This window comes from Piliocolobus tephrosceles, chromosome 18, assembly GCF_002776525.5.
Source record: "Piliocolobus tephrosceles isolate RC106 chromosome 18, ASM277652v3, whole genome shotgun sequence".
NCBI lineage: Eukaryota > Metazoa > Chordata > Mammalia > Primates > Cercopithecidae > Piliocolobus > Piliocolobus tephrosceles.
In genome coordinates, this window is record NC_045451.1 from 1,053,128 (window position 1) to 1,076,066 (window position 22,939).

The following is a 22,939-nucleotide window of genomic DNA, read 5'->3' on the forward strand; positions in this document are numbered from 1 at the left end:
TACAAAAAAGCCAGTAAGTTTTTAAAAATTAAAAAAATTATAAAGTAAAAAAGTTGAAGTAAGCTAAAGATTAATTTACATGCTAAGTGTCCTGTACAGGTGTATGATTATTTATGTTTTATAGTGCATTTTACTATGTTCAGTATGCTTAGATACACAGATACACGATTGTGTCACATCTGCCTGCCGTATTCAGGAGAGTAACATGCTGCACAGGTTTGTAGCCTAGGAGCAACAGGCTCTACCATTACAGGCTAGATGCGTAGTAGGCTCTATCATCTTGGTCTGTGTGAGCACACTCTAGAATGGCTGCACAACAATGTAGCAGCCAATGAAATTGCCAAACATATTTCTGGAGTACAAAACTCAGTATCTAGGGGAAGTATTTTAAGTATTAATGGTATTTAACATTTCTCAGAACATCACATCCCCATCCTTCAGCAACACATGACTGTGTTGTTCCATATAATGGAAACACTAGTCAAAAGAAAGCTAAGTAGCTATATTAATATAAGACAAACACATCAAAAACAGAACTGCCTAGCATAAAGAGGAACACAATGAAATAATAAAAGGATCAAATCACCACTAAGATCTAAAAGTCCCAAATACATATGCACCTACCACCAGAGCTTCAAAACACATAAAGCAAAACTGATACAAGTGGAAGGAAAAATAGACAAATCCACAATAGTAACTGAAGACTTCAAAACTCTCAGCCCACTGTCACCACTGTTACTCGACATAGTACTGGAAGTCCTAGCTAGAGCTATCAGACAAGAGAAACATATAGGGGGAATCCAAATTGGAAAGGAAATAATCAAATTATCTTTGCTGATGATACGAACTTCTATTTGCAAAAACCTAAAGACTCCACAAGAATACTATTAGAACTGATCAATTCAGTAGCTGCAGGATACAAAATCATCATACAAAAATCAGTAGCATTTCTATATGCCAACAGTAAACACTGTGAAAAAGAAATTTTCAAAGTAATCCCATTTACAATAGCCACACATAAAATTAAATACCTAGGAATTAACTTCACCAAAGAAGTAAAAGATCTCTATAATGAAAACTATAAAACACTGATGAAGGAAATTGAAGAGGACACCAAAAAATGAAAAAATATTCCATGTACATGGATTGGAAAAAATCAATATTGTTAAAATGTCCATATTACCCAAAGCAATCTACAGATTCATTGCAATCCCTATCAAAATACCAATGACATTCTTCACAGAAATAGAAAAAACAATCTGAAAATTTATATGAAACTACAAAAGACCCAGAATAGTTAAAGCTATCCTAAGCAAAAAGAACAAAACTGGAGGAATCACATTACCTAACTTCAAATTATACTGCAGGGCTATAGTAACCAAAACAGCAAGTTACTGGCATAAAAACAGACACATAGACCAATGGACCAGAACAGAGCACCCAGAAACAAATCCACACATTAACGGTGAGCTTGTTTTTGACAAAGGTGCCAAGAATATACAATGGGGAAAAGACAGTCTCTTCAATAAATGGTGCTGGGAAAACTGGATATCCAGACGCCAAAGAATGAAAATAGATCCCATCTCTATCTACAAAAATCAAATTAAAGCAGATTAAAGGCTTAAATCTAAGACCTCAAACTATGAAACTATTACAAGAAAATACTGGGGGAAATCTCCAGGACAATGGTCTGGGCAAAGACTTCTTTGGCAATACCCCTCAAGCACAGGCAACTAAAGCAAACATGGACAAACGAGATCACATCAAGTTCAAAAGTTTCTGCAGAACAAAGGATACAATCAACAAAGTGAAGAGACAACCCACAGAATGGGGGAAAATATCTGCCAACTACCCCTTTGACAAGGGATTAATAATCAGAATTTATAAGGAGCTCAAACAACTCCATACGGAAAATTCTAACAATCTAATCAAAAATGGGCAAAAGATCTAAATAGACATTTCTCAAAAGAAGACATACAAATCACAAACAGGCATATGAAAAGGTGCTTGACGTCGCTGATCATCAGAGAAATGCAAATCAAAACTACAAAGAGAGATCATTTCACCCAAGTTAAAACGGCTTATATCCAAAGGACAAGCAGTAACAAATGCTGGCAAGGATGTAAAGAAAAGGTAACCCTTGTACACTGTTGGTGGGAATGTAAATTAGTACAATCACTATGGAGAACAGTTTGGAACTTCCTAAAAAACTAAAAATTGAGCTACTATATGATCCAGCAATCCCACCGCTGGGTATATACCAAAAATAAAGGAAATCAGTGTTATCAAAGAGATACCTGCATTCCTATGTTTGTTGCAGTACTGTTTACAACAGTTAAAATTTGGAAGCAACCTAAGTGTCCGTCAACAGATGAATGGAAAAAGAAAATGTGGTACATAAACACAATGGAGTACTATTCAACAGTAAAAAAGAATGCGATCCAGTCATTTACATCAACATTGATGGAATAAGAGGACATTATTTTAAGTAAAATAAGCCAAGTACAGAAACATAAATATCACACATTCTCACTCACATGTGGGAGCTCAAAAAAGAGTTGGACTCATGGAGACAGAGAGTAGAATGATGCTTATCAGAGGCTGGGAAGGGTAGTACAGAGTAGGGGACAAAGAAGGGATGGGTAATGGGTATAAAAATATAGTGAGACACAAGGAATAAGAACTAGTGTTCAGTAGCACAACAGGGCAACTATAATTAAGAGTAATTTAGTGTGTATTTCAAATAAATAAAAGAATAAAATTGGGAAGTTCCTAGCACAAAGAAATGATAAATGCTGGAGGTGACGGATATCCCAATTACCCGATTCGATCATTACACATTGTATGCATGTATCAAAACATCATATGTACCCCATAAATGTGCATAACCATTACGTATCCATAACAATGAATAATTAAAAATAATTTTGTTCATAAGACTGGAAGTGAGGGAGAGGTCTTCCTTAGCTCACCCAAGATGCTAGGCCCCAAGTAGTGACATCTGGAGGTAAAGCAGCCAATCCCTGAAGGCCTAGGAAGACTGGCCAACTAGTGCAGAGACCTTGTAGAGAGCCACAACACAAAGCCAGCAGGACACGTGCACAGCGGGCCAAGGGGAGCAGGACACCAGAAGCAGCTGAAGAGATGGGTAGGAACAAGGGACACAGTGCAGGCCAAGCATCAGGAAGGGGTTTAACTGTAAGTGTAATGGAAAGCTATTGAAAGGTTTTAAACCTGGAATAACTTTTGTTTTCACAAAGGACTTTTATTTTTTTATAATTTTTTTATTTCCATAGGCTTTTGGGGAACAGGTGGTATTTAGTTACATAAGTTCTTTGGTGGTGATTTGTGAGATTTTGCTGCACCCATCTCCCGAGCAGTATACAATGAACTCAATTTGTAGTCTTTTTTCCCTCACCCCCTTCCCAACCTTTCTCCCTGCATCCCCAAAGTCCATTGCATCATTCTTATGCCTTCACAGAGGACTTTTAAATATGCAAATTCAAACAAGAAGAGACCATGTCTTGCTTATCAAATGTAAAAAAGAATTCTTAACATTCAATATGGCCAACAGTCTTGGATAAACAGGCACTCTTAATCGCTGGTAAAAGTGGAGAACAATTTTTGAAGATGCATTGAAAGCTTTTTATTTCTGTAATGTAAATAAACTTTAACCAGGGTTTCTCATTATCCCATGGAAATTTAAAATGTGTTCAGTATTTCTCTACAAAGGTAACCACCACTGTGCTGTGATGTTGAAAAAGACCCAAGGAAACACGGCAAAAAGCACAATATCCATGAATAAAGAATTGGTGAAATATACGATGGAATTAGAATATTGTCACTAAAAATAATCACGGAGAAGAACTTTGTTGAAAGTAAATGTGTTATGAGAAATGGTAGTCACTTCTTTTCACCCCTCTTTTAAACACCCTACTCTACCAATCCAAATGCTACTTGCTGAAGTGTCTCCAGATAATCTTTTATACACAACTCCAACCACTATTGACAGCATCACAGAACATCCTTACAACATACAAGTTTCATTATAATTTAGGCAAAAAATTACATGATCTGTGAAGTAACAGACCTAAAACATTAATAATATTTTTCCCTTAAAATGTCATTTTTTTCTTCTCTGTATGAGATTGCTTCTTTTAAAACAGTCAACTAGAAAATGAATATTTATACAAAATGCGAATAAAACTCAAAACACCACATAAATATACTGTAATATAATACACAATATGAGACTTTTGGTCTTTTTCATTATTTCAACAGTTATGTCTTATTTTAGTAAAAGTCACAATCTTATCAAGTTTAATGCAGGAAACTCAGCACAACGAGTTCTGAAAGATAAGGAATACAAGCAACATCATGTTTTGTAACCTCAACTCCAGAAATGGAGCCTTTGAACTGGCAAGCTATTTATTCCATTTCCAAGACAATTTTCCTATTGTATTGAAAATTTTACCTCAGTATTTAAAAACAGTAAGATGATGAATAATGGATTTTTTTCAGAGACAGGAAAAGTACAGAATCTTAAGTGTCTTTGTTGCCTGGTGTCATACACACTTAATTGGTTTGTCACTCAAGAAAAATCAACGTTTCCAGCAATTAAGTATAATTCTGGGATCATACTTTTAAAATGAGTAAAAACAATTATGAACAAAGACGACAGAATGGATGATACCAAACCCAAGAGCACTGCCATGGTAAGAAACAAGGACAGCTATCTGAACTGTAGCCAAAGGTTTCAAAAAAAAAAATTAGGAACTCTCAACTGGCAAGTACTGGAAGGCACATAATTTACATGTATCTAAGTAAAAGTAAATCAATACAATAACTAGCTTAAAAACTTACATTTTATCTTAAATATCTAATAGCCTTATTGTTTCCATTTCGATAAGAAACACTTCTTAGAAGCCCATCGATTATTAAAGAAATATATTTAAAACATGTCTAATGCTCAAAGCTTCTTTAAAACTAAACACTCCCCCTTTGCCTGCATATTAGTAAAGTAGAAAAACAAACCAAAAAAACTAAGTGCTATAAAGAAATGTGCATATTTCCTTCATCAAATACAACTACAAGGTTGAACTGTCATTGATAAGTCATTAGTAAGCAGCAAGCTGCATAAACTAATGAGAAATTGGGACTCTCCCTTCTATAGCAGCAAAGGAGACAAATGGTGCTATGGTTGAAATGTTTTTGTCCCCTCCAAATTCATGTGTTGGAAGCTTCATCCTCAATGCAACAGTCTTAGGAGATAGTGCCTAACGGGAAGCATTTAGGCTACAATAGTTCCACCCTCATGATGCATTAATGCCATCATAAAGAGGGCATATTGCAATGGGTTCACTCTATCCTGCTCTTTTGCCATGTGAGGAAACCACGTTCTTCCTCTCTTGCCCTCCCATCCTCTCCCATGTGAGGACACAGCAAGAAGGTCTCACCAGATGTCAATACCTTGATCTTGGACTTCCAGCCTCCAGAAGTGTGAGCAATAAATTTCTGTTCTTTATAAATTATCTAGTCTCAGATATTCTGTTACAGCACCACAAAATGGACTAAGACAAAGGGTAAGATGTTAAAATAAATAAATAAGCCAGCAGATAAATGAATAAAATTAAAGGGATGGCTGCCTGAAAAATATGCCTTGACTTTAGTAGCAAAATGCAGCAAAAGGAACATGGAAATAGTCCCCTAAGCTGAGATGTCATTTCCCCCATGGGAATTATATATACAGTAACCTTGGAGCTAATGATTTCTAAAATGTTCTACAAGAAAACTGAACACCAATTTCTTGAAATAACATTGCTATACATAAACTGAGAAAAACTTCTGAATTAGAGTTAATGGTACAATATCCAATGTTATGTAAATGCAAACCCAGAAATATGAAGCTATATAGCCAATTAGCTCAGGATACATACTTCAGTTACCTAAAATTGTGATGTTCCCTATCATCAACTCTGTCTTCATGCTAATACAGGTGTAAAAAATAAATAAAGAAGTAAAACATTTCTATCCTGGCAAGTGTAAATAATTTTTTAAACTTGAGATTATTTTATTTTATACTTCTTTTTTTTTTTTTTTTTTTTTTTTTTGGGAAATAGAGCCTTGCTCTGTCTCCCAGGCTGGAGTGCAGAGGTGCAATCTCAGCTCAGCTCACTGTAACCTCAGACTCCCAGGTTCAAGCGATTCTTCTGCCTCGGCTTCCCAAGTAGCTGGGATTACAGGTGCTCGCCATCACATCCAGCTAATTCTTACATTTTTAGTAGAGACAGGGTTTCACCACCTTGGCCAGGCTGGTCTCAAACTCCTGACAGGTGATCCGCCCACCTCAGACTCCGAAAGTGCTGAGATTACAGGTGTTAGCCACCGCGCCCGGCCTACATAGACCTTTTAAAGGAAACTCTTATAGAACCCCTAAGAAAATGTCTCTGATTTCAACGAATCCTGGGACTGGACAATTAGATAAATACTGTCTTAAGAATTAGTACTATGCCTTTAAAAAAAAAAAAAAAAAAGGCATTTCAATTGTGAACCATCACAGCAAAAGTAGTTTCATTTTTACAACTAGTAAAATATTAGACTATCATAATTATCAAAGTTTTATTATTCATAGAAAATTGTGTATAGACTCTCAGAATGAGAAATCTAACATTAAAAAAAATTGTGTTGCTTCTACCAAGAAACACTAATATTTTACCAATAATCAGACAATAGACATCTGTTCTTAACACTAGTATCTTTCAATGCTAAAACTTAACTATCAGAAGATTGCAAATGCCTCTGGGCAGAGCCAGTAGTCACACTGCTGGCAAAAGCAAAGAAAAACTAATAACGGACATGGATAAACAAAACAATGCTTAATGTCATTCATTCTTCATTTAACTGCAAAGATAATTTGAATGACACCACCATCACTTAAAACGCAAAAATGGGAAACACCAATTTAACAAATACCTTATTTTCACCCAGATGTTAATAATGCGAAGGAGAAATCAATGTCTCACATGACTTTGTAGAAAACAGACTTAACAAGTAATTGCATTCCCAGTGAACTATGAGCTACTACGTGTGATACACATCATTTTGTTTACTTAATGACATATGAAAACAGTAACATCCTCATCCTCAATGATAATAAAGGCAATGTGCTATTGAATGTTTTAATCTTCCTTAACCATATGATATGGTTTGGATGTGTGTCCCTTGCAAATTTCACATTGAAATGTGATCCCCAATGTCAGAGGTGGGGCCTCGTGGGAGATACTGAATCATGGGGTAGGGGTAGTCCCCTCGTGAATCCCCATGGTGACTGATAAGTGAGTTCTCACTTAGTTCACGTGAGATCTGGTTGTTTAGAAGAGTCTGGAACCTCCCATTCTCTCTTGCTCCCTTTTGTCATGTGACATGCTGGCTCCCCAATACCTTCCACCAGGATTGTATACTTCCTGAGGCCTCCCCAGAAGCAGATGCCAGCACCATGCTTCCTGAAAAGCTTACAGAAGCATGAGCCAATTAAATCTCTCTCTCTTTTGTGTGTGTGTGTAAATTACCCGGCCTCAAGTATTATATTTCTTTATTGCAATGCAAAAATGGACTAACATCATACTCAAATCACATCTAATTCTTCCCTTGGAAATTTTTATAAAATATAAGCCCAATCATGAAAATTTTTATATATTTTAACAACTAACCAACATTATCTTTTAAATATACTGTGTTCTAAAGTAGTATGATTATAATGAAATAAAAATAATTCCACTTCAAGGAAAACCTAAGAACTTCTAAAATACAATAACTACAATTCTTTATACATAAGAACAAAATGTCATTTTCATATGGTCAAGGAAGGAAACTTTCAAAGCTCACAAAGCGAAGTAAAGCTCACATGAAAGCTGTTTTTCTAATAACTATTTTGTTTTCAACTGCCAATGTGGATATCTAGGCTACATAATGTAAAATTCTGCTTCTGGTAAATTAAGACAATACACTAACTTACATTTCTTTTTCTTTTAATTCTATTCTATAGCACACACTTTCCAAAATTTAAATTGGGAAGTGAATAAAGTTTATAGCAAAATTGTTATGTTCTAATATTTCTATTTTGGGAAATGTGTACCATTGTGAAATTAGTGACTTGTTACAAATAGTTAAAATGGTAAATTTTAAGTTACCTGTATTTTACCACAATGAAAAAACTCTATAGATAGGAGGTTGGGGGATAAGTGGAATGGAAAATGACAGGATGAGGGTGGTAGCTCCAGGGTACGAGGTTTTTTTTGGACATGATGAACATGTTCAAACATTGACTTTGATGATGGTTACATTTATCTATGAATAATCTAAAAAACACTGGGCTGGGCACAGTGGCTCACGCCTGTAATCCCAGCACTTTGGGAGTCCGAGGCGGGTGGATCATGAGGTTCAGAGATGGAGATCATTCTGGCCAACATGGTGAAAGCCTGCCTCTACTAAAACAAAAAAAAACTAGCCAGGCATGGTGGCACGAGCCTGTAGTCGCAGCTACTCAGGAGGCTAAGGCAGGGGAATCGCTTGAACCTAGGAGGCAAAGGTTGCAGTGAGCCGAGATCGTGCCACTCTACTCCTGCCTAGCAACAGAGCAAGACTCCCTCTCAAAAAAAAAAAAAAAAAAAATGCTTGAATAGGAATAGCTCTGGTCTGCAGTTCCCAGTGAGATCAAGGCAGAAGGCAAGTGATTTCTGCATTTCCAACTCAGATACCCAGCTCACCTCACTGGGACTGGGGAGACAGTGGGTGCAGCCCACGGAGGGCAAGCTGAAGCAAAGAGGAGTGTTGCTTCATCCAGGAAGCGCAAGGGGTCAGGCAAACTCCCACCCCTAGTCAAGGGAAGCCCTGAAGGACTGTGCTGTGAGAAACAGTGCATTTTGGTCCAAATACTACGTTCTCCCCAAGGTCTCTGTAACCCTCAGACCAGGAGATTCCTTTGGGTGCCTACACCACCAGGGCCCTGCGTTTCAAGCACAAAGCTGGGCAGCCATCTGAGCAGACACCGAGCTAGCTGCAGGAGTCTTTTTTCATACCCCATGGCACCTGGAATGCCAACAAGACAGAACCGTTCACTCTCCTGGAAAGGCTGAAGCCAGGGAGCCAAGTGGTCTACCTTAGTGGATCCCACCCCCACGGAGCCCAGCAAGCTAAGATTCACTGGCTTGAAATGCTCACTGCCAGCACAGCAGTCTGATGTCAACCTGGGATGCCCGAGCTTGGTGGGGCAAGGGGCGCCTACCATTACTGAGGCTTGAGTAGGTGGTTTTCCCCTCACAATGTAAACAAAGCCGCCATCAGAGCTCAGCAAAGCCACTGCAGCCAGACTGCCTCTCTAGATTCTTCCGCTCTGGGTAGGCCATCTCTGAAAGAAAGGCAGCTGCCCCAGTCAGGGGCTTATAGATAAAACTCCCATCTTCCTGGGACAGAGCACTAAGGGGAAGGGCAGGTTGTGGGCACAGCCTCAGCAGACTTAAATGTTCCTGTCTGCCAACTCTGAAGAGAGCAGCTATCTCCCAGCACAGCACTTGAGCTCTGCTAAGGGACAGATTGCCTCCTCAAGTGGGTCCCTGACCACCGTGTATCCTGACTGGGAGACACTTCCTAGCAGGGGTCAACAAACACCTCATACAGAAGAGCTCCAGGTGGCATCTGGCAGGTACCCCTCTAAGACAAAGCTTCCAAGGGAAGGAACAGGCAGAAATCTTTGCTGTTCTGCAACTTCCGCTGGTGAAACCCAGGTAAACCGGATCTGGAATGGATCTCCAGCAAACTCCAGCAGACCTGCAGCAGAGGAGCCTGACTGTTAGAAGTAAAACTAACAAACAAAGAAATTGCATCAACATCAACAAAAAGGACATCCACACAAACACTCAATCCGAAGGACACCAGCATCAAAGACCAAAGGTAGATAAATCCACGAAGATGAGGAAAAACCCGCACAAAAATGCTGGTAATTCCTAAAACCAGAATGCCTCTTCTCCTCCAAAGGATCACAACTCCTCACCAGCAAGGGGACAAAACTGGACGGAGAATGAGTTTGACGAACTGACAAAAGTAGGCTTCAGACGGTGGGTAATAACAAATTCCTCCGAGCCAAAGGAGCATGTTTTAACCCAATGCAAGGAAGCTAAGAACCTTGAAAAAAGGTTAGAGGAATTGCTAACTAGAATAACCAGTATAGAGAAAAACATAAATGACCTGATGGAGCTGAAAAACACAGCACGAGAACTTCATGAAGCATACACAAGTATCAATAGTCAAATCAAACGGAAGAAAGGATATCAGAGATTGATGATCAATTTAATGAAATAAAGCGTGAAGACAAGATTAGAGAAAAATGAATGAAACGGAATGAACAAAGCCTCCAAGAAACATGGGACTATGTGAAAAGACCAGACCTACGTTTGATTGGTATACCTGAAGGTAATGGGGAGAATGGAACCAAGTTGGAAAACACTCTTCAGGATATTATCCAGGAGAACTTCCCCAACCTAGCAAGACAGGCCAAAATTCAAATTCAGGAAATACAGAGACCACCACAAAGATACTCCTTGAGAAGAGCAACCCCAAGACATAATCGTCAGATTCACCAAAGCTGAAATGAAGGCAAAAATGTTAAGGGCAGCCAGAAAGAAAGGTCGGGTTACCCACAAAGGGAAGCCCATCAGACTAACAGCAGATCTCTCTGCAGAAATCCTACAAGCCAGAAGAGAGTGAGGTCCAATATTTAACATTCTTAAATAAATGAATTTTCAACCCAGAATTGTATATCCGGCCCAACTAAACTGAAGGAGATAGACACAAAAAACCCTTCAAACCCTTTTCTTTGAAGGGTTTTTCGTGTCTATATCTCCTTCACTTTAGTTTGGCTGGATATAATGAATATCCAGGAGCCGGTTTTTTTAAAAGATTAACAAAACAGACCACTAGCCAGAATAATAAAGAAAAAAAGAGAGAAGAATCAGACACAATAAAAAATGATAAAGGGTGGCCGGGCGCGGTGGCTCAAGCCTGTAATCCCAGCACTTTGGGAGGCCGAGACGGGCGGATCACGAGGTCAGGAGATCGAGACCATCCTGGCTAACACGGTGAAACCCCGTCTCTACTAAAAATACAAAAAACTAGCCAGGCGAGGTGGCGGGCGCCTGTAGTCCCAGCTACTCCGGAGGCTGAGGCAGGAGAATGGCGTAAACCCGGGAGGCGGAGCTTGCAGTGAGCTGAGATCTGGCCACTGCACTCCAGCTCGGGCGACAGAGCAAGACTCCGTCTCAAAAGAAAAAAAAAAAAAAAAAAGAAAAAAAAAAATGATAAAGGGGATATCACCACTGACCCCACAGAAATACAAACTACCATCAGGGAATACTATAAACACCTCTATGCAAATAAACTAGAAAATCTAGAAGAAATGGATAAATTCCTGGACACATATACCCTCCCAAGACTAAACCAGGAAGAAGTCAAATCCCTGAATAGACCGATAACAAGTTCTGAAATTGAGGCAGTAATAGCCTACCAACCAAAAAAAGCCCACGACCAGACAGATTCACAGTTGAATTCTATCAGAAGTACAAAGACGAGCTGGTACCATTCCTTCTGAAGCTATTCCAAACAACAGAAAAAAGAGGGACTCCTCCCTAACTCATTTTATGAGGCCATCATCATCCTGATACCAAAACCTGGCAGAGACACAACAAAAAAAGAAAATTTCAGGCCAATATCCCTGATGAACATCGATGTGAAAATCCTCAATAAAATACTGGCAAACCAAATCCAGCAGCACATCAAAAAGTTTATCCACCACGACCAAGTCAGCTTCATCCCTGGGATGCAAGGCTGGGTCAACATCCACAAATCAATAAACGTAATCCATCACATAAACAGAACCAATGACAAAAACCACATGATTATCTCAATAGATGCAGAAAAGGCCTTCGATAAAATTCAACACCCCTTCATGCTAAAAACTCTCAATAAAGTAGGTATTGATGGAATGTATCTCAAAATAATAAGAGCTATTTATGAGACACCCACAGCCAATATCATACTGAATGGGGCAAAGCTGGAAGCATTCCCTCTGAAAACTGGCACAAGACAAGAATGCCCTCTCTCACCACTCCTATTCAACATAGTATTGGAAGTCCTGGCCAGGGCAATCAGGCAAGAGAAATAAATAAAGGGTATTCAAATAGGGAAAGAGGAAGTCAAATTGCTTCTGTTTGCAGATGATACGATTGCATACTTAGAAAACCCAAAATCTGCTTAAGCTGATAAGCAACTTCAGCAAAGTCTCAGGATACAAAACCAATGTGCAAAAATCACAGGCATTCCTATACACCCATAACAGACAAAGAGAGAGCCAAATCATGAGTGAATTCCCATTCACAACTGCTACAAAGAGAATAAAATAACTAGGAATACAACTTACACGGGATGTGAAGGACTTCTTCAAGGAGAACTACAAACCACTGCTCAAGGAAATAAGAGAGGACACAAACAAATGGAAAACATTCCATGCTCACGGATAGGAAGAATCAATATTGTGAAAATGGCCATACTGCCCAAAGTAATTTATAGATTCAATGCTATCCCGATCAAGCTACCACTGACTTTCTTCACAGAATTAGAAAAAAACTACTTTCAATTTCATACGGAACCAAAAAAGAGCCCATATAGCCAAGACAATCCTAAGCAAAAAGAACAAAGCTGGAGGCATCATGCTACCTGACTTCAAACTATACTACAAGGCTACAGTAACCAAAACAGCATGGTACTGGTACCAAAACAGATATACAGACCAATGGAACAGAACAGAGGCCTCAGAAATAATGCCACACATCTACAACCATCTGATCTTTGACAAACCTGACAAAAACAAGCAATGGGGAAAGGATTCCCTATTTAACAAATGGTGTTGGGAAAACTGGCTAGCCATATGCAGAAAACAAACTGGACCCCTTCCTTATACCTTATACGAAAATTAACTCAAGGTGGATTAAAGACTTAAATGTAAGACCTAAAACTATAAAAATCCTAGAAGAAAACCTAGGCAATCCCATTCAGGACATAGGCATGGGCAAAGACTTCACGACTAAAACACCAAAAGCAACGGCAACAAAAGCCAAAATTGCCAAATGGGATCTAATTAAACTAAAGAGCTTCTGCACAGCAAAAGAAATGACCATCAGAGTGAACAGGCAACCTACAGAATGGGAGAAAATTTTTGTCATCTATCCATCTGACAAAGGGCTAAGATCCAGAATCTACAAGGAACTTAAATTTACAATTAAAAAAAAAAAAAAAACCAATCCCATCAAAAAGCAGACGAAGGATATGAACAGACACTTTTCAAATGAAGACATTTATGCGGCCAACAAACATATGAAAAAAAAGCTCATCAGAGATATGCAAATCAAAACCACAAGGAGATACCATCTCACGCCAGTTAGAATGGCAATCGCTAAAAAGTCAGGAAACAAAAGATGCTGGAGAGAATGTGGAGAAATGGGAATGCTTTTATACTGTTGGTGGGAGTCTAAATTAGTTCAACCATTGTGGAAGACAGTGTGGCAATTTCTCGAGGATCTAGAACTAGAAATACCATTTGACCCAGCCATCCCATTACTGGGTATATACCAAAAGGATTATAAATCATTCTACTATAAAGACACATGCACATGTATGTTTATTGGAGCACTATTCACAATAGCAAAGACTTGGAACCAACCCAAATGCCCATCAATGATAGACTGGATAAAGAAAATGTGGCACAAACACACCATGGAATACTATGCAGCCATAAAAAAAGGACGAGTTCATGTCCTTTGCGGGGACAAGGATGAAGCTGGAAACTATTACTCTCAGCAAACTAACACAGGAACAGAAAACCAAACACCGCATGTTCTCACTCGTAAATGGGAGCTGAACAATGAGAACACGTGGACACAGGGAGGGGAACAACACACACCAGGGCCTGATAGGGGGTTAGGGGCTAGGTGAGGGATAGCATTAGGAGAAATACCTAATGTAGATGATGGGTTGACAGGTGCAGCAAATCACCATGACATGTGTATACCTATGTAACAAACCTGCACATTCTGCACATGTATCCCAGAACTTAAAGCACAAAAAAAGAAAAAAAAAAAACAACTGAACTATACACACTTTAAGTAGGGTAACTTGTATGTATATAAACTATATCAAAAAAGCTGTTAAAAATGAGTAAATGAAGCAATTTTAAAATAAAAAAGAGTACATATAAAGAAGAAAAAAGAAAAAATGTAACCTGCTCCTTCCTTCCAGTTCTAGACCAAGATAGAGTAAATGTGCTACTCCCTATTCTTCCCACTAAACACAGATAAAAACTCTGGACACTAAACATCAAAAGGTGGAGAGAAGAGGGCAGACCAGTAAGGTCCTTGGACTCAGAGAACAAGACATCAGTGAGTTTCCAGTATTCCCTTTTGGTCTCGTGCCCATGTTGTATACTAGAGAGTTGGCAACCAGAAAAGTAATAGACACAGACCAAAAAAGTTCCCAAGAAAAGTCTGGTCTTTCTAGCCAAAGGACTAGAAAAAGGGCAGCCTAGCAGAACAAAAAAAATTTTGATAGGAATATCCCATCCAAAGACGACAGAAAAAGCACAACCTCACCCACACTGAAACAGCAAAGAGTGAGTGAAGCCTGGACTCCCACACTGCCCAGCTGTAGGAAGATACTCTCCCCACTGCCCAGATGGTGTCAGGGCAGACCACGTGGGGAGTGGAGACATCCATCCAAGCCTGGCAGTCATTGTAGGGTACATGCACAAGGGTGCCAGACGCTCTCCCTGTTAAAGTTTCAAAAAATTTAGTTTAAAGATCGAACTGGCTTTTATTAGCAAATCAGGCAGTATTTCATCTATGAAATAGAAAGATACTCAGATCAGCTGAGCAGCAGAAGTAAACTTGGCAGCCACAAAAGGCTGCAGAGAGCAGATTCAGGGAACAAAATACAGATTGGGCATTTCAAAGTTACCTTCCTTACAGGGTAGAGAGGACTCTCTTATGCTGGCTCTGTTTGGCCCCCTTATGACTGGTTGCTGTGAATCTCTTGCTTTGGGGGAAATTGGCCTGTTTTTAATTTAGTTTGATTGTGGCACCTAGCACAAGTGACTCCATTCTGGTTTGTTCTGGTCTGCTTGGCCTGGGGCAGGAGCTTAGTCTGAAATAATGGCCTCTGGTACATTTTATTTAATACCCCCAACTGGCAGTAATAAAGCACTCCTACCCATCTCTATCACTGTCAGAGGAGGCCTAGTGAAAAGTGGAAAATCTAACCACCTTCTAAAAGGTAACATCACCCATGCAATGTCAGTGGAGGCCAAAGGCATGCAGTAACCAGGCACTCCTCCCCTTCCGAGCCAAGGTGGTGCTAGCAGAGACCACTGGGGAGCCAGCAGTCACATGGCACCTTCCCTTTCCAGATGTCAAAAGGGGCTGTGAAGGGAACCTGGCTCTTCACCCCCTTCTGGCAGTAACCCCCACATTCCACTACCACTACCACCAGGCCCGATAAGCAAAAGATTTAAATAAGATCCCAAATCTCATAACAAGATGTCTAGGCTATACTGGAAAATCACTCATTATCCCCAAAACCAGAAAAATTTCAACTCAAATGAGAAAAGAGAATCAATAGATGTCAACATCAAAACAACACGGACACTGAAATTATCTAACAAGGATTTTTAAACACACATCATAAAAATGTCTCAATGGTGTGTGAGATCCGGCCACTGCACTCCAGTCCAGGCGACAGAGCAAGACTCCGCCTCAAAAAAAAAAAGAGTCTCAATGGACAATTATGAACAGACTTGAAACAAATGAAAAAAATATAAAGTCTCAGAAGAGACACTGCTAGTCTGAAGAAGAATCAACTGGAAATTCTTAAACTAAAAACCTTAATGGATGGGCCCAAGAGTAAAATTTTAAAAACGGGGAAAAAAATCAGTGAACTTTAAGACAAAACAATAGAAACTGCCCCAGATGAACAGGAAATGGACTTAGAAAAAATGAGCAGAAACTCAGGACCCTACGGTACAACAAGATTTCACAAGGTATCACCAGGGTAAAAGAAGAGATGGAGAGTAGAGTTCAAAAAGCACTCAAAGAATGGCTGCAAACTTCTCAGATCTGACAAAAGATACAAACTTAAAGAATCAGGATGCTAAGCAAACCCCAAACAGGGTAATCCTGAAGAAATTCATACCAAGACCCAGAATAATCAAACGACTAAAAACTAAAGACTAAAAAAAATGCTTGAAAGTAGTAAGAGAAAAGTGACACCTATCTCAAAAGGAAAAATAACTCAAATGATATCAGATTTCTCATCAGAAAGCACGGAGACCAGAAAGAAGTGGCATAATAACATTTTTCAAGTGCTGAAAGAAAAGAACTGTTAACTCCAAATTCTGTATCTGGTGACATTATCCTTCAGGAATGAAGGAGAAATACAAGCATCTTCAGATGAAGGAAAACGAACAGAATTTGCTTCCAGTAGACTTACCCTAAAAGAACAGAGAATTACTGAAATAGAACAAAAATGAGAAATTGTGAACTATCAGGAAATAAGAAAACAGAAAGGGCAAAAAGGGTAGGTCAATATCATAGGCTTTCCTTTGCCTCTTGAATATTCTAGATTGTTAGAGAGATAAAGCAAAAATTAGAATACTGTCTGATATGGGGTTCTAATTGTATATAAGGGAAATATTTAATACTTTTATGTATGTAAAATCTACATATACTTTTACATGAGTATTATATTACCAACGGGAGGATAAAGGGATTTAAAGAGGCGAAGCTCTTACACTTCACCCAACAACTGTTAAAATACCAACAGTACACTGCAATGAGTTATGTATACATAATTCCTAGAGCTACCACTAAGTAATATCTATACAAAGAAATATACTGAAGAACACTATAGATAAACCAGAATTCTAAAAAATGTTGAAGCATAACCCATAAGGCAGGAAAAAGAAAACAGAGAAACAAAAACAGAAGCAAAAAATAAAATGGCATTATCAAACATTATGCTGAACATAAACCCTCTAAATACATCAATCAAAAGACAGACAATGGCAGTGGGTAAAAAAAGAACCAACCGTATGACAACTACCAGAAACTCACTTCAAATATAAGTTACCTGAGAGTGAAAGGATGGAAAATTACATACCACGCAAACATTAATGGAAGGAAAGCAGAGGTGGCTATATTAGTGTCAGATAAAGTAGATTTCAGAGCAGAAAAATTACCAGAGACACACAGGTGAACTACATAATGATAAAAGTGTCAATCCATCAAGAACACACAGGAATCTCAAACGTGTATGCACCAAACAATAGACCTACAAAATATGTCAAACAAAAATTGATAAAACTCTAAACAGAGGAAGGGTGCACCGGCTCACGCTTGTAATCCCAGCACTTTGGAAGGCCGATAGAAGGCGATCACTGAGCCCAGGAGTTCAAGTCCAGTGGAACCCCATCTCTACAAAAAAAAACTTTTTTAATCAGGTGGGCATGTTGGCATGTGCCTACAATTCCAGCTACTCTGGAGGCTGAAGCAGGAGGATGGCTTGAGCCCAAAAGGTCGAGGCTGTATTGAGCCATCATCATGCCACTGCACTCTAGCCCGGGTAACAGATTGAGACCATGTCAAAAAAAAGAAAAAAGAAAAAAAGAGAATAAACAAAGCTACAAGGAAAGACGAACTCAACAGGACCATTAACTAAAAGGAAATAAACAACATTTCAGAACACTCCGCCTAACAATAGCAAAATAAATGTTCTTTTCAAGAGCCAAATAATACTTACCAACATACAGGTAGAGTCACAATATCTTACTGTACGCCTTGCAAAAGCATCACTTAACTTTTTAAACTATGCATATGTTACCACGATAAAATAAAACCCAACTTCAGAAAATAATGTAGAAGCACAACTTCTGGTCCCGACAAAATGCCATAGACCCATTTCTCTGCTCCTCCCCAGTAAGTCCAACTATAAACCCTGGTAATTAAGCAAGAGCCAATCAAAGGAGAGTTCTGAAAGAAGGTAAGAAGGCAGCAGTGACTTACTGAGACTCCCCTCTCCCAGCAAGGGATATTGGGGCCTGAGACTCCCCTCTCCCACCAAGGGATATTGGGGCCTGAGACTCCCCTCTCCCACCAGGGGATACTGGGGCCTGAGACTCCCCTCTCTCATCAAAGGATACTGGGGCATCTGGGCAGGAGCAGTAAGGGGAACTTGACACTACAAGCTGCTGGCCCAACAAGGCTCCGTGCCTCTCATGCCTGAGACTCCTCTCTCTCATTAGGGAGAGCCAGGCAGCACCAACAGGTGCAACCCTACCATATAAGGAGCCCAGTCCAGAAAACCTTTTTATCCATAACCTAAGATCTTGCTCCAAGACATCAGAGCGTCAAGGTGTCACCAGCAAGAGGGACTGTGCCACAGGAACCCTTTTGCCACACTGGTGCTAACACTCCTCTTCTCCAACCCAGAGACACCAGGGCAACCGCTCGGTCCATATGGATGGGATACAGCCACAGCCAGGGCCCAGCCAAAGAAGCCTCTTCATCCCCATGGGTCTGACACTTCCATCTTTTAACAAGAGAAACCAGGCCTAGGAAAATCCACCTTTCGCTCTCACGCAGCACCAACAGAGACCAGGAAGAGCCCCAGTGACACCACATAAACCAAGCAGACCAAAGATCACAGCACAAAGGCTCTGAGAATTAAAATGCCATTTAGAACCACAGGCCACAAATGTAGTCCAGGACCTATGTGCTGAATCTAAACAGGGTGGCTGCACGCCAAAATAAAAGACAGAAATAGAACCCAAATTCTCCTAATATACAAAATACCCAAGAGACAATCGAAAACCATCTGTCAAACCAAGAGCCAAAACATTCACAGAATAGAGTGGAGATAACAGAGTAAAGAATTAGGGAACTTGAGAACAGATGAATAGAATGTACACAATCTGAACAACACAGAGAAAAGAAACAAGGAAAAAGCCTAAGGGAATTATGAAACACCAACATAAGATCCAACTTTCTTAACACTGGAAATCCAAATGGAGAGAAGAGAGTGGGAGCAACTCTCCATTATTTCAACAACAACAAAGAGTAGTTGAAGAAATAATGGCTAAAAACCTCCTAAATTTAGTCGAAGACCAAAAAAAAAACAAAAAAAACAAACCAAAAAAACCAAACATAAAATCCATGACAAGACACATCATAATTAAACTTCTGAAAACTAGACAAAGTAAAAACTTGAAAGCAGCCAGAGAGAAATGACACATTATCTACAGGGGAACATCAATCTGAGTGACAGCAGCATCCTAATCAGAAACCATGGACGCAAGAAGGAAGAGGCACAAGATTTTTCAAGTGCTAAGAAAAGAATGGCAGGCTAGCAGCCATGGCTCACACCTTAATTGTAACACTCTGGGAGGATGACACAGGAGGATCACTTGAGACCAGCTGGGCAATATAGCAAGATCCTGTCTCTTAAAAAATTTTTTTGTAATTAGCCAGGCATGGTGGTATGTGCCTGTAGTCCCAGCTACATGGGTGGATTGCCTGGGCCCAACAGGTCAAGGCTGTAATGAGCTATGATCACATTACTAACTCCAGCCAGGACAAAAGAGCAAGATTCTGTCTCAAAAAAAAAGGAAGAACAATAGAAAAAGGGGAAATACGGGCACGTGGTATGTGCAATACACTATCCTTATCATCATAAGTTTTACAAACCATATTTGATGACTGACACAAAAACTGTGTCAACCATCTGTAACACCATCTGATACCCAGGACATGATATTTAAAGTGAGAACCTAACTGAAAGAAGGGTTTCCACACTTGACCGGAAGTGGTGAAATACAGCAACACACCATGGTGATAAGTCACATATGTACACTGTAATACCCAGATCAAGCACTGTGAAAACTATACAAACACCTAATCTCAAACACACTATACGGATACCAAAAGTGTCCAAGTAACCCAAAAAGTGGCAAAAAAAAAAAAAAGAAAAAAAAGAAACAGCAATGAGAATCAGAAGAAACAGAACACAGATAATAAACAGCACACTTATATTCTAACATATCAATATTACTGTAACTGTAAATGGTGTAAATATGCCAATCAAAAGAGAATGGCATAGTCAATAAAAAATAGGATCATAAGATCCAACAAGAAACTCCAAATTCAACATAGGTAAGTTGAAAGCTAATACCATGCAAACATTAATCCAAAAAAAGCATAAATGGCGACATCAATATCTAACAAAGAAGAATTCAGAGCAAAGAAAATTACCAGACACAGAGGAACATTAACGATGAAAGGAACAATCCACCGAGAAGACAAAAAATCTTGAATGCGTGTGCACCACATGACAGTGCTTCAAAGTACATGAGGCAAAAACGGATTCAATCTGTGACGGAAACCTATTTTGAAACAGGTGGCACACTTTCAAATAATGAACTCCTAAAATAATTAACATAATTACTGCTATAGGTAACACCAAGGAGGAAAGGAGAAATGGTAGTTCCAGAGAACCCACTTTCAACCAAGCACTGAAAAAAGGGCACCTTACACATGTTCTACTGTAATCTCCAATAATCCCGTAAGAAAAAATATTATCCAGCACCATACAGATGAGGAAACCATGGCTTTGAGTTTAAGTTACCCAAGAGCAAACAGCTAGTGGGTAAATCAACACACAAATCAGCGTTATAACATTCCGATACGTACTCTGAGCTGTATGTTACAGTCTCTCAAATGGCCGAAACCAAAACTTGTTCAAAAACTGAAATTCTGAAGCAACTACATATTGTGTGAAATTATGTTTTCTACAATTCCTCTGGAATAAAACTTCAAAAACTGTAAGAAGCAATACTTATTTTTTAAATTTTTCTTCTTTTCTTTGAATGAGAAATAAGTTAAATATGAGTTAAATCTAATCTCCGGTATGAAAGGTCTGTACACTAATTCTACCGCTAACCTGTGGCCCCACTAAACAAGTCAACCGTTCTCAATACTCCATTTCCCTTTCCTAAAGGCAAAATTACGTGTCGACAAAAAGCACTTTGTATATATGTGTTTAAGTAGAAAGTGCGCCTAGCAAAGATACCGAAATGTCGAACAGAAGTCATTTCAATAAGCAGTGTGTTTTTAACAATATAATTAAAAGTTGCATGTGTCACCTTCACAATTCATACGACTATACAAAAAAGTTTCGGAGACTCTGAATTATCCCAGAAATCAGGACTTTTGATCCCCGTTTACTTTAGGAGAGCAGCCACCCCTCAACACCGGACCGCGGTTCTCCGCTCCTGTTCTGGCTCCTGCGCTCGGCCCAGGCGTCCCGGGATGCAGACGCTCGCTCCGGCAGTTGCCCGCGGCCCTCACCACAGCGGACGCCACAGCTGCGGCGCGCCCAGAACGCCCAAGACTCCCGACTCCCGGCGCACAGATGGGGCGCGCCGGTAGGACCTCAGACCCGCCCGGCTCCGGGTTCCTGCGCTGGACTGGGGCCCCCGGGGCGCGTCTGCGGGGGACGGGCGCCGGTCCCGCCTCGGTTACCTGCTGTGCCGGTCGGCTCCCGGCCCGGGCCCTGAGGCGCTGTAGTAGGCCGCGCGTTTGCGGTTGGCTGCGGCCGCCGCGGCGCTACGCACCGGGTACAGCGGGATTTGGTCCGCCATGTTCCGGCCGCCCCTTTCCCGCCCCTCCCGCTTTCCCCTCAATTCGCCACCTTTTCCCCGCCCTCTCCCCTCAGCGCCAACCACGGCTGAGGCACCGCCCGCGGGCCTTCCCCGCCTCCGCCAAGCGGCGAGGTCCGATGACGTCAAGAGCGGCGGCGAGGCGACGCGGGAGGCGTGGCGTCGCTAGGCCCGCCCTCCTTTGGGCGTCGGCGCACGATGACGTGCCCCAGGTGGCAAAAGCGCGGCGCGGGAGGCGGTGGAATCCGGGCGATGACGTCACGAGCGGCTAAGACTGGGGCGAGGGGCGTCGCGTTCTGAGGCCCCGCCCCCGCCGCGTGACGGGCCCCATGACGTCACCGACCGGGGCGGGGCTTGCGTACGCCGCGGGCTGGTCTTCTGGTAGCGCCGGAGGCATCGCACGTGGGTCATGGTTCGCGGTGCCGCGGGTGGAAGGACCTCGCAGCCGTCTCCTGGAAGTTCTGCCGGGCACATGCGTGGGCGCGCGCGGCCTCCTGATTGGTCACGAGCCTGTGCTGCCGGGAGTAGTACGCTTCTTGCTGCGGTCCCGCGCTTCTCCAGCCTGCCTTCGGTGCGCGCTTCATGCCCGCGCCCTTGGAACCGCTGGTGTCTGTGCGTTCACAGGCAGGGTCGTGCTCCGTGGCCTTGGTCCCCAAAGCGGCGCGCCCACCGCGCTAGGCTGAATTTCCGAGATGTTCTTGTCCTGCTTCCTCACTGCCGCTTTCCTCCTTTCCTCTTGGTCTTTAGCTTGAGTCCACATCCCCTACCTCTAGGCCCACGGCCTGCTGACAAGTCCTGTAGGCGACTGTCAGAAACGAGGTTTACACCCTCAATCTACACAAGAAAGAAAAACGATATTGAATAAACGAATATACACCTTTGGTTGGGTTTGTTTCATTTCCTGTCCCGAGGACAGCCCCCTTCCACCTCCATCACCCACTGCCCCTGGAAGCCGGCAAGCTGAAGCACCGCTCACCTCGCCTGTTTCTGGTTTATTCACTTTGTGTTTTTTTAACCAGTGTTTTTCTGATATTCCATTTTCGTGACATACACATTTTGTCTATGTGTTTGAAACACTGTTCAACATGAACTTATAAATGCTTTTCTGTTTTTTTGGAGATGGGGTCTCCGTCA

At 40.9% G+C, this 22,939-nt stretch overlaps 1 protein-coding gene across 4 annotated transcripts in view; it reads right to left on the reverse strand.

Moving 5' to 3' along the window:
• Positions 1–21,824, reverse strand: part of ATP9B (ATPase phospholipid transporting 9B (putative)) — a 268,072-nt gene extending 246,248 nt beyond the window's left edge. For all 4 annotated transcript variants that reach the window (XM_026455182.1, XM_026455181.1, XM_026455180.1 and 1 more), the window contains exon 1: positions 21,669–21,824. In XM_026455182.1, the coding sequence (XP_026310967.1) occupies positions 21,669–21,787 (119 nt within the window). In that variant the 5' untranslated portion in view covers positions 21,788–21,824. The remainder of the gene's footprint in view (positions 1–21,668) is intronic.
• Between the last annotated feature and the right edge of the window lie 1,115 nt (positions 21,825–22,939).